The 12,091-nt window shown below is 43.7% G+C and overlaps 1 protein-coding gene across 2 annotated transcripts in view; it reads left to right on the forward strand.

Moving 5' to 3' along the window:
• DIS3L2 (DIS3 like 3'-5' exoribonuclease 2) overlaps window positions 1-12,091 on the forward strand; it is a 187,540-nt gene that overhangs the window by 95,508 nt on the left and 79,941 nt on the right. For both annotated transcript variants that reach the window (XM_035334655.1, XM_035334656.1), the window contains one exon: window positions 543-622. In XM_035334655.1, coding sequence (XP_035190546.1) covers window positions 543-622 — 80 coding nt within the window. The remainder of the gene's footprint in view (window positions 1-542; window positions 623-12,091) is intronic.

Below are 12,091 nucleotides of genomic sequence, written 5' to 3' on the forward strand. Positions count from 1 at the left end.
GCTTTAGTTGTCACACAGCCTGGTTTGTGAGTGTTTCACTGCCTCTGCTCCATGCTAGCTGTGCTCACGGAGTCACAGATGCTGCAGTACCTGCTCTTATGCATGGGGCTGTGGGTTATTTGTGGTTAATTTAGCTCTACAATTAGGGACCTTCTCTTTTTCCTCTAGCTGCAAGGCATCGAGACTTTTCCCTGCTTGTTTCTTTAGAGTGAACTTGATGGGATCAGTTGTTTAGTTTTTGTGGAGGAAAATCAGCAATGAGATGAAAGCTGTTAAAAGCAGCCAGTTCTACCAAAAAGAAAAATGAAGGAAAGCAACAACAACAAAACTGACATCAAGGAGTTTCACTTCTCCAAAACTTTTTTTTTTTTTTTTTTTTACATTAGATTTAGATTTTCAGGTTAGTTTGGAAGACGTTTCAACAGCCTGAGTCTTCTGAAAACATTGTTATTGTTATCTGGATGTCTCTGGTCTATGTGTTTTGATGCCTTCTTCATGACTGGAAGATAAATTTTCCTTTTTTTTTTTTTTTTCTTGGATAGGAAAGAATGCATTTTCACCATCGACCCATCAACTGCCAAAGATCTTGATGATGCTTTGTCCTGTAAACAACTCCCTGACGGTATGAGATATATTTTACAAAATACTGCTCAGTGTTTATGTTCAGCAGTTGACATGTTCATATATAAATAATTTGTCATGTAGTATTCTTTACCAAATATGAGTAAGTGATAAGTTTTTCTCGTTTTAATTGCCTGTTTTCAGAAATCGTAGAGCAGATAACTTCAAGCTGCAGCCTGAAATAATGCTGGTGTCAGGAAACGCAGAACCACAGTATTTTGCATAATTGGAACTGTAATTTGATTTGAGCAGATCTCAGCTGTCCCCTGTCATTAAGGGACTTAGAGTTGAATAGCTAATATGCCACTCTCGTATACTGAAGTCTAGTAAAACTTTGACCTCGAGCACATAGTCCCTGGATAAAGGAACCTGGTTTTTGAAGGTCACTGGGTGAATTGCTTCTTGGTGTTTGCTTATGGGATGCTGGGAGTAGCCAGATGAGCAGAGTGTGCCTTATAAGTTGTGTTCCTGTTCTCATTGCCTTTTAAGCTTTCTGTTCTGCCTTATTTGTACTTTTACTATGCCATAGGCCAGCAGAACAGAAAGTAAAGCTCCAGAAGCCAAGTCTTGATGATTCTGACTAAAGGAACTTCACTCTTGTAAGCTTACTTTGCTATCCAAGTTCTGCTTGTTTAGTTTGATGAAATCCAGTAACAGGCTTGGTTTAGAAATACTACATGATTTGATTAACATATCCACAACTAATACAGAAGATAAAGCGATTTTTCTTCATGTTTAGTTTTACTTGCTCTTATTAGTCATCACAATGTGATAATATCAAAGACATGAGTCCCTGTTTTTGGTTGATTTCATTCTGTGTAACGTGGCCAATGAATTGAGTCACTTAGACGCAGGTACAGAATAGTATTACAGGGCTATAGAACTGATTAAAACAAACACAAAGAATAAAGCCAGATGCAAGCAAATTTGAGGCCAATAAAATTATTTCTGATTACATTGGTATATCAATTTTGAGAAAAGGTTAAGGAAAAATTGCTATTCTGTCTCACTGAAAGTTTAAACAGTCTTCTTGAGAGATCCTGAACTTAACTCTGCTCTCCCTCTTTGTGCTTCAACATGTGAATTATCTGTAGATTTATGATGGTGTTGTGATCCCACAGTCACTCAGAACTAAGGTGTTGAAACTCTGGCATCTGAACCTCTACTGATCTACATGTGTGTGGATTTTAGATGCTGCCATTCACTGAACTCATATGTGGTGCGTTTTTCTCTTATCCATAAGCCATTTGGAGAATATGTTCAAGGAAAATATTTGTTTGAGCAGGATTTTTTCATTCCCAGAGACTGTATCGCTCATGCCTGGGACTTGGTGTATTTGCCAGGCAGAGATGTGGAGCATGCCTCGTCTCCCATACTGCAGAAAATGCTGTATGAGGCCTCTTCCTGCAACCTGGGAGGAAGGAAAAGTGGCGGCGCATAAAGGATTCTCTCTACCTGTTATGTCCAGCCAAGAGCCTTCTAGACATCACCAGGCTGTTGCTTGATTGTGGGAGCTCTGTAGCCTGATGGCAAAATGCCCCCTTGTGAGGCAGAGGTGGGATCGCAGCACTGCTGCCCCACGTGCCCTGTCGGAACAAGTCCTTATCAAGCAACTAAACTGAGGGGGGAAAACCCAAAAAACCACCCAAGTCTTCTTGGCCTGTTTTTTTTTTTTTTTTTTTTTTCTGGCTCCTCCTTCTCCTAGGGGCTGTGTTAAGGCCTGTGCTGGCTTCTTGGATTCCCCAGATGAATATTTTCCCTGCCCTTTCCCAATCTTCAGTGAAGGCTAAGGAATATGTGAGAGGGTCACGTCAAAGCCATGCTTCCAGGGAATGAGTGTACTTGTACGTGACCAGGGGCAGGCAGCGCTCCCCCTCCCAGCCTACCCTGTTATTTCAAAGGTGATCTCTGATGTACTTATCCTGAGTGGGCAGAGGATGCTTCTGCAGTCAGATAATACTTCATCTTCTCAGGAAAATGAGGCGGTAGGGAAAGAAAGGTAAAATGGACTGGGCTATAGGGAGGGTTTGCAGAGCTCAACTTTTCAAATAAAACAAAAGTGGAAGGTACAGGAACCTTTCTCTTCTCTCAGTTCCCCAAAATAAACTTTGCTAGTGTGATTTAGAAGAGACATGAAGAAACCCTGAAAGAGTCAGGGACTGACTGTCAGGGCATGGCCGACTTCCTGAGAGTAAAAGTTAAGGTTCCTGTGGCTTGTAGCCAAAACTTATGGAGTGGGAAATCCAGCGTGGATTTATGGCTTTTGAAAGTTTGAGTCCTTCTTGGGAGCATTGTGCGTGTTCCTCATTCCCCCAGATGAGCCTCGGATGAGCAAATCCAAGAGGCGCTGTAAAAACAGGCAAGTGAATGCACCCACTGGGGGCTGTCCCAGCCCTCAGGCCTTTGTTCGCCCCCACATATCATTTTCCATGAATCACAAATTGTGATTAAGAGCCTGCTCGCAGCAGCCCTTTGTGTAGGATCTCTGCCTTTTGGCTGGAGCTGTACATTCTCCAGCAGGCTCGTTCCACCCTGGACTCCTCTCAATGAGGAGACTCTCAGAGCTGGAGCCTCCTTTAAGAGCGATCTTATCTGTGCCCACCGTGGGCACTGTGCCTCCTGCCTCTCCTGCCAGCCTCAGCCCCGCTGTGGGAGCAGCACCCACGATCCAGCAGGGCCTTAGGCCAAGGAACATCTCCCGCTCGGCATGACATCTTCCGTGGCTGCTGAGCGTCCCAAGGACCAGATATTCCATCGGTGTGGAAGGAACCGCCATGGAAATGGCCTTTCTTTAAATTAGAAATGTCTGGTTTATTCTAAGGAGACCCTGTGGCTCAGAAGGAAATATGGACAAGAAAACCAAGTATTGGTGGTCTTTGGTGAGTTGTGAGCACTCCGGGAGGCAGCTGAGGAGCCAAGTGGGAGTGAACGGCACAAAAAGCAGGAGAGAGACCACAGGAAACCCTCTGCATCCATTAAGCAGACAGAACAGCTGGCTGGCCTGCTTGGCCTGTCCCCCGGCAGACAGGAAGGAAATGCCAGTGTTGTGTCTGTGCTGCGATGTTTAAATGCTCGTTTAAAGCAGGAGATTTATCTAAAGCAAAGATGTCCAGTCTGGTAGCTGGAATCACACCCAACTCCATTTTTAGGGCTACCGATGTTGTGCAAACATCTCCGTGCATGATCTTTTAATGTGTAGATGAGTAATAAAAGCAACCAGGAACCATCCTGAGGGACTCTTGTCCATTCTCCTCCCAGTGTGCCGTTGTCTGAGGCACAAACTTCCTCCAGCATTTCCCGAACCTTTTTTCTGACAGTTGTGCCTCACTGCTGAAATGCTCAATTCCAAAGGTGAAATTTTTTCTGGATTCATTACTTTTCGGCCTGCTGTGCAGCTCTAGCCTTAGTCATCATCTGCCTGGGGTCCATCAACTGCTGCAGGAAAACAAAGACTGCTGTTACAGGCCTGTGAAGTGTGGATGACAAAAGCAAGGGTATAAAGCATACATGATTTATTTATTTCTTTTTTGACATCTGTAGTTTCACTGAAAATTTTCGGGAACTTGTGATCTAGAAAGGTCCAAAACCAGTGCTAGGGGTCCTTTGGGTTTACAGGCTTGCAAAGCTGTTTCTGTTTGCAACCCTTCTGTGTTAGGGAGAGCTCTTATGGGAATATTAATCTTGCACTTTCTGGATCTTCTTGATATATTTTGGAGGTACCCTGAGGGATTTCTGGCTTTAAAAGTTGCTACACTAGCTGCAATTATTATGACAAAGAGTTGTTTTAGAGGTTAAAGAGCTTATCCAGGGCTGGCAAGACATCATGTCTCATGAGGACAAAGTTGTGTTAAGAGTTAACACATCTTTTATTCCAAACGTAAACCCAGTTACAAGAAATTATTATTTTTTCCATCTTTTTTGCCCATATGTTAAACACTTTAAAAAAAGAAAAAAAAAAAGCCAGCATGAGCAAACCACATATCTGGCATCCTCATGATGTCAGGAGTTCTCCAAAAATCATCAGAGAACACAGTACCCAATTCAGAAAATGTCCATTTCTCTCAGTTTATTAGCACCTATATTAAGTACAAGAAAAAAAACAAAACACCCATTGCTCACGCGTCCCCCAGTAGACACCTCAATCAATGCGTTTCAGAAGATTTTGGAGAATGAAATTGTCTTTGTCCTCACATATGCATTGCCAATTTATTAATGATTGTGGCGATTTCTTTGCCACGAAGGATCTTCTGCAGCAAGCAGAGAGATGGGGGTCTGTGTTTGCACCTTTGCTGAGTTGTAGAATTTCTCAGCATAACCTTTATCTGCTCCAGGCACTGGACAGAGGACTTGCCTATGCTACGTACTCAGGAAAAAAAAAAAGCTGATTTTTTTTCTAGAAGTAATCCATAAGTCTGTCATAGGGAGCGGAGCTACTGGAACTATCCAGTAGCAGGGTGTCACTAGAAAAGGAAGCAGGGAATGATTGTGGGAAGAGCTTTATTTTTAATGGAGCTCGCAGTAAGACCTTGCAGCAGTTGGAAACTGTACAGGGATATATGTCTGAAGTGGGCCAGCCTGGTTTTGAGAGGATTTTCTATTGGAGTCTGCTTTTGATTAACTGTCGTGCTCCTCTTTATTGTTTAATGATAGCAGTAGGGAGGTAAGCTTGCTGTTTGCATTTGTCAGTGTATATTTTAAGAGATCAGCTCCAATAAAGAATGAAAACAGGGTTATTTATGTAACAGCTTTAGAAATATGAACGAACTGTACTCCGTTTCGATGACTCAGCATCATCTCGGAGTAAAAGATGGATCTGGACTGCAGCACGGCGTTTGTCGAGTTGTTTCAGGGTAGCTTAAGGTTTTAGGAGAGTTCATTTCAGTCAATGCTCTTTTTGTGATCCTTTCTTTCCGCACGTATCCCGGCGAACGGCTGCGGCCAGGAGCGTCCAGCGGAGCAGCGCTGTGTTCGTACAACTGTTGCGCAGTGTTCACAGAAAGCAAGCGCACGACTTTCAAGCCTGAGCGCTTTCCTCCAGGGTGCAGACGTTTAAAGATTTGTTCTGATCTCAGCGTGTTGGAGCTCGCCACGTGACCTGCACGTCCCAGCGGAACCAGGCAAATTTCGTGCACTTGCCAGACTTCTTCTGGGAATAATCTGCAAGTGTCGTTTGATACGTTTCTGGTAATGTACACAGCTGAAGCAGTTGTGCTGTGTTTGAAAGCTACTTACTAGTAGGAAGAGAGGGGAAATTCGACCACTTTAAAGGCAGATAATTCCATCTGCTGAAGTTTCAGGCTGTGACAGGAAAGGAGTTACCAGGAATTATCAGGGTCCATTTCAGAGGGGTTTTTCACGTCTGTGCAGATCTTTGGATGCTGATTTCAAAGAACTTCTTCGGGCTACACTGTCAGGGTCTCTGTACATCTTCTTGTGTGTTCATTGATGACTAACATGGTTCTTGCCATTCTTTCGTTCCTGTATCCCTCAATTTCAAAGAGTAATTCAAGTTTAGGTACTTGAAATTTTACGCTAGGGGGAATTGTTGTAATGCAGAACAGAAACATACCCTGAAGGTTGTTTGCCCTGTTTTTTTTCCTTAGTGACATTGGTTTTCTGAATTTGGAAGTGAGGTCATATATAGACACATTCATTGAATCTTCCTGGTTTTTACCTGAGGACCTAAGCAAATGAGATTTCCGCAGTGTGCTGCTCCCTGTTTTTTCCTTCCCCTATAAATTCGTTCACCCTGTTGGTGAATTTAAATCAAATATACCTAAGGGGAATGCGATAAAATCCCCAGTTAAGTGTCTTGAAAACAGGGTCTAAGCCAAGAGGAGAGATTCTTTCGGTGACCCAAATCTGGGAAAAGTGCAGCATGATCTCTCCTGTCATGTGAGTCCACTGTGCGCTGCGGTTTTCAGAAACGTGTGAAGAGCGAGAGGACTCGCATCTCTGAGTCTTCCATACATGTTGATAAAACCCAACCAATGTTGGTGAAGTTATCCCTCGTGTGCTGCAGGCCTGCAGACACTGGGGCTGCTTTTTGTTTTTGTTCTGCAAAGTTGCGTACACTTGATTATTGTTACTTAATTTTTAAAGACAAATAATCCCTCTGTCTTCTATTCGGCTTTGTCTCCCTGGCCACTTAGGGACTGTAGGGTAAAATTTGCTGTAGCAACGCTTGATATGGGACCTTTCAGCTAGTCCATTTGGTTCTTGCAGCACAGACTACAGTAAGAATTTGTAATTAGAGGCTTGTTGGGTTGATTTGCTTAAGATAAACACTGAAGAATGGACTAGTGTCGAATCAAAAGTTACATTATGAAATTACCATGCTTCCTTCTTTGTAAGGTAAGAGTATGGGATGAATGGGTACCAGGCATGCTTTAGAAAGAAAATGACAGAAACATCAATGTATGAGTTAAATATAAAATGACCATAAACTGCAATTTACTTAAATTTATTGCAGGAGTCAAATGTGGGAAAAATAAAGAAGACATACAAGGAGTGGGATTGTGCGTAACATTTGGGCAGTTTTTCCTTTGATATCAGACAGATTTAGCTCAGCTCTCCTGTTACCTGTTGATTAGTCTGGTGAGTTTTTGTTAAGGATCTATGGAGCGTCACTAGAAAAGTGGAAAAGACGTATTGCAGTGATTAGAAACAGGTACCTTCTTTTTTTTTTTTTTTTCTTCCCATCAAGGATCTGTGGTTGCAGATTCTTTGAAATACTCAAAATGCTCTCAGATCTCTGCCAAATCCAGATCAATGCTGTGTCCCACAATGTGCTCCCGTGTGATTCTGGGGAAATTGCAGCATGTACAGTGTGTTTTGCCTCTTTTAACGTAACGTGGCGTTGTCTCTGCGGAAACACACATCACTTCCAATTTCCAAGGCCAGGGTTGAATGGAATCAGAGGGCTGGATTGCGTCACCCTTCCTCTTTTGAACATCTCTTTGGAAATCAGTGAGACAAGGGAACAACGTAGTGCTCCCCTTAGCTTGGCCTAGAAGAAGAGGAGCTTGCTCCAAACTGACGGTGATTGAAAGGGGAACAGAGGGAGCCTAATCCCCAGACAAGGGCATTAAACAGATAAGGCATGGGGATGCAAAATAAGGAAGTTTGGATTTAAAAGTGGATATGTTTTCCTGCAGTGAGGAGAGATGCTCTGGGTGAAATCACTTTTTGAATCATTTCAGTTCATAAATTCAGGACCTGGGACAATTCCCCAAGGATTTACAGGCGTGAGTTTTCCTGGATTGGCAGCTATCACTAGCATGTGTAGATAATAACTTAAAAACAATAGTGCCCAACTGTATATCAAAGAAAAAATATATAGAATTCATTTAAGGATGTGGGTAAAGGGGAGGGGATCCAGAATTTCCTGTACAAACAGGTCTAGAAGCAATCTGTCTAGGATTTCTTTTCACCAGGGACCAGGAGGGTCTTTAGAGAAGAACTGCAAATGATAGGTGATGACCAGATAGAACTAGAAAAAGCAGGATTGTCTGGTAAATTAAGCAGATAAGAATCCAAAGATGTGTGAGGAAGATAAATAGGGTATACAAATAACTGTGTCAGAACTTATTCCTAGCTAACTTCAATCATGTTCTGTTGCATGCAGGCAACAAAGATGTTATTGCTGTACATATTCTGCTACCAACTTCTTAAAATGGCAGGATCCCTCCGAATCACTGGACTACTGTCTTAACGTTTAGTTTATTGCAGTGCAGGGGTTTGTTTAAGGATCCAGCTGAACAGAAAGAATTGTCTTCTTACAGGGCAATTCACTACAGTTTTTCTTGATTGTTGACTATTATGCTAGTTACACAAAGTGTAAAATAAGGTGCAGATGGAAGTATTTTGGAAATCCTTCCAAAAATAAACCGAAAGTTGGATGGCTAAGAGTGAATTCTCAGCAGCTGCCTTCTGTTCTTAAAGAAGCTGAAATGTCAAGGCTGCTCAGTGGGGAAGTACCTTGTACGTGTTTGGCCTAGCACTGAATCCCAAGGTCTCTTTGAATGCCTGGGAATATTCCCTCAGCCTTGGATTGCGCTGGTTCAGTAGAGATATCACAAAAGAGATTGACCTAACAGTAGAGAGAGGCAGGTCCCTCCCCACTCTAAACCTTCATTTCAGGAACAGGACGCCATCCTACACCCCAAATGATTGTAATTCATCTTGAAAGCTGCTGGGTGCCACTTCCCATCTCTTTGAATTCAAACACCGCTGGTTTCCTGATAGAGTTAACCTCTTGAATGGGATTGGGAGTAGAGATATAAACAAAACACGGCGCGAATGCCAGAAATTGTCCTTTTGCCTTCATCATGTTGGCTGGAAACCTAGCTGCTAAGGGGGTGTGTGAGAGAGCTGAGCGCAGTCTCCCTTGGTAACTCCTATCTACCAGCAACAAGTGCTCTCTGAGCTAGGAATTTGAGTTCACAGAAACACTTTTGCCTTGGTGATCTGCTTGACAGCTTGTCTTGGTGAGAGGGAAAAGATCCAGCTGCCAAGCACCTGGGTTAGACTCCGAGTAGCAGAGTTGTGGTGGGCCTAAGTCACAAGTAGTCCTCTGGAGGTTCTCCCAGGGGTGGCCACGTAGCGAGCACTGGCATTCCATGGGGAAATCGAGTATATCTGAGGTTCTTACTCCCCTTCATTTTACTCATTGCGCTTGAATCTTGCAAAGAAGTCAGTATAATTTTTCGAGCCTCTCTTGCTGTTTTAGCACCTCACGACGACTGCTAGGTATTTGTGCAGGCATGGGGGAAACCAGCTTACCCGTGACCCTCTGCGCTGTGAACAGATACCAACGTTTGAGTGGGGAGGAAACCTGCACAGGCAAAAAAGGTTGGGCATAGGCATCAGTGCATAAGGAAATGTGTTTCAGTTTGCCGGTGCTGGCCAGAGTTGATGCATGACAGAAATCACAGAATCATTAAGGTTGGAAAAGATTTCCAAGGTCCTCTGGTCCAAATGGCACGATCTCTTCGTTTCCCATCATTGCACTGTGTGTCCCCACCTGTCTGTCCCGTGGTCTGGCCTGACTTTTACTGTTAAGATACTTGTGCTTCTCTTTCATCTGTATTTTACTCCTTATTTCTTGTTCAGCAGTGTGAACAAATCTTTCTGCTGCGTGCTTATTCTGTTGGGTATCGTTCCCTGTGTCCTTCAGCCTGCAATTAAATATTTTATCTGGTACATGCTGCGTAAATTCTGTCCTTCTGAGTATATAGTGCTTTTCCCCCAGGAGAATTCCTTCTTTGTGAAAGTATCCAGCTTAATGGTGCAGTGGTAACATTTGCACAGAAGAGCTCTTCTGTCCTCCTCCTAACTTACTGCATCAGGCTTGAAGGCAATTTTCAGGAATGGTGTAGGCAGCGGCTGCGTTCTGGATGGCAACATCTCCTGTCACAAGGTGAAGAACTGACACGGGTTCGCTGGCAGGAGAGGACACTTGGGTGTTGGGTTTCTCTGCCTCGATACCGTGGTATATTCAGTGAGGTCTGGAGACCTGACTTCTGGACCTGACGTCTGGAGACCTGACATTACAGCTTAGATGTTTCCACCTCATGGAAGGTGGCAGTTTGGAGAACACAACCAGCATGAAGATCTACCCCATGTTCCCATGGGAGGCTTGGCCTGCTGCTCTCCTAAGAGGCTGGGAATACTTTGCTGACCAAAAGCCTTCTCTGAACATACTCCTCAGGGCTAGGCAGCGTGGGGAAGCATGTGCCTCGCAGAGGATTTAATGCTAACCGTAGTGAAAGCATTTTAAACAGCAGTGAACTGGTTTGGGCTGTGCTGGTTTGTGTATAAAACTCAGAGCTCCGTAACGCACTATGCGTGAAGTGCCCCGCTACGCGCTTGTACTGGCTTTGTGTTGCAGTATAAAAGGTAGCTTTTAAATTCTATTACCAAGTGGGTTTAGGGCATTGCTGAATTTATTAGCTGCTACAGACAAAAACTGCATGCAGTTCACATGGAAGACCTGCTCCCAGCATTGAATTCAGTAATAGATAGTCTCCTCATAATTCTGAAACTATTTAAAGAATTGCTGATGGGCTCATGGAAAAAAAGCGTTCAGCTTAGAAGCAGCTCCTTTCCTCGAACATTTTTCTGCTTTTCGTCTTCACTTGTCCTTCATCGCTAAAGGCACTTAATGAGCACGAGTTCTGTGTTGTGCTGTACCTGGAGCCAGTCCCAAGCAGGTTTGTAAAATCACAGTCATCTCCGTAACAGTCAGCCAGTGCCAGAGACAAAAGTACCAAAGGTTGGAGTAGTTACGAGAGCTGAGTAAAACAGCGCTTTAAAAGTCAGTGTGAAGCAGATAGGAATCATTCTGGAGTTTAGACTCATTGAAGTCCCCCACTGACCTCTTAACTTGTTTGTTTGTGTGTGTGGTGTCATTCTCCCCTTTCCCCCATCTATTTTTATGAAATGCTCTGAACGTTCCCTGGTTTGGGATCACTGAAAACATCGCTCTTTGCAACATCACTGCTTGCATCGGTGGCTTCTCAGCTACTTTCAGAAATCCTGGAAGTGCCAAAACTTTCAATATGGGAGGAGTAAGTGAAGATTGTTTCCCTTTACCCTGTGATCTCATTCTGTTTCTCAGCTTGGAAGAACTGGGGACAATCTCAGTTCTACTAATTGTGAGGATTTGGCCCGTCTTGCAGCTCCTGCATTTGTGTGATCGAATGAGCAAAATCTCATCTTTCCTTATCTTTGTATCACCCCAGCTCCCGAAGAAAAGGAGGTGAATGTGATTTGTAAAGGCTAAAGTGTTCGAGGCAGAAAGGAAGCAATTTGAACTGTGTTTTCAAGAAGCAAAGCAGAAGCTGAGACCCAGCCCTTCTGCTGTTTCCAGTCTGGTTCAGACACGTGGAGCGGGCGCGCTGCCGTGCCGCGTGAGCTGCTGCTCCCTCTCCCTTTGCATGGGAATGTGCAGCCCACGGAGCTGGGGGCCTGACCTTGGCTGCATCTCCAGGTGCTACAAACCTTAAAAAAAAAGTGACTAAGCAGGCTTTAAAGAAGAGGTCAAATGGCTTGAAAGGCGTAGGGGGATGTTTCCATGGGACGTTTCACATGCAGACCAGCAGCAGAGGGGCTTGGACAGGTTCTGGAGGCCAAGCTGGCAGCAGAGCCTGGAAGTACGCAGTATTTTGTGGATCGTTACCCTTTAGAGGTGCTTATTGTTTGTCTGGGCAGACGATTTTTCCTATTTTCAAGTCATTGCAACATTTACTAAAGTCATGTTTATGCTTGGTTGGGAAAGTTGCTGCTCTGTGCCCTGGGGACTTGTCCCGCTCTCTTGAGATGCGGAATTCTGATTCCTTTTGCCAGAGTCTTTTCATGAGGTTATGTCAAAGAAGAGACCTTTTGAGAAAGAAAAAGCAATTAATTGCTTTTTTAAAAAAGGTGTAATTAGTTGCAGTTCGGTTGGATAAAGCAACATCATGTGATA

Source organism: Oxyura jamaicensis, chromosome 9 (genome assembly GCF_011077185.1).
Source record: "Oxyura jamaicensis isolate SHBP4307 breed ruddy duck chromosome 9, BPBGC_Ojam_1.0, whole genome shotgun sequence".
Lineage (NCBI taxonomy): Eukaryota > Metazoa > Chordata > Aves > Anseriformes > Anatidae > Oxyura > Oxyura jamaicensis.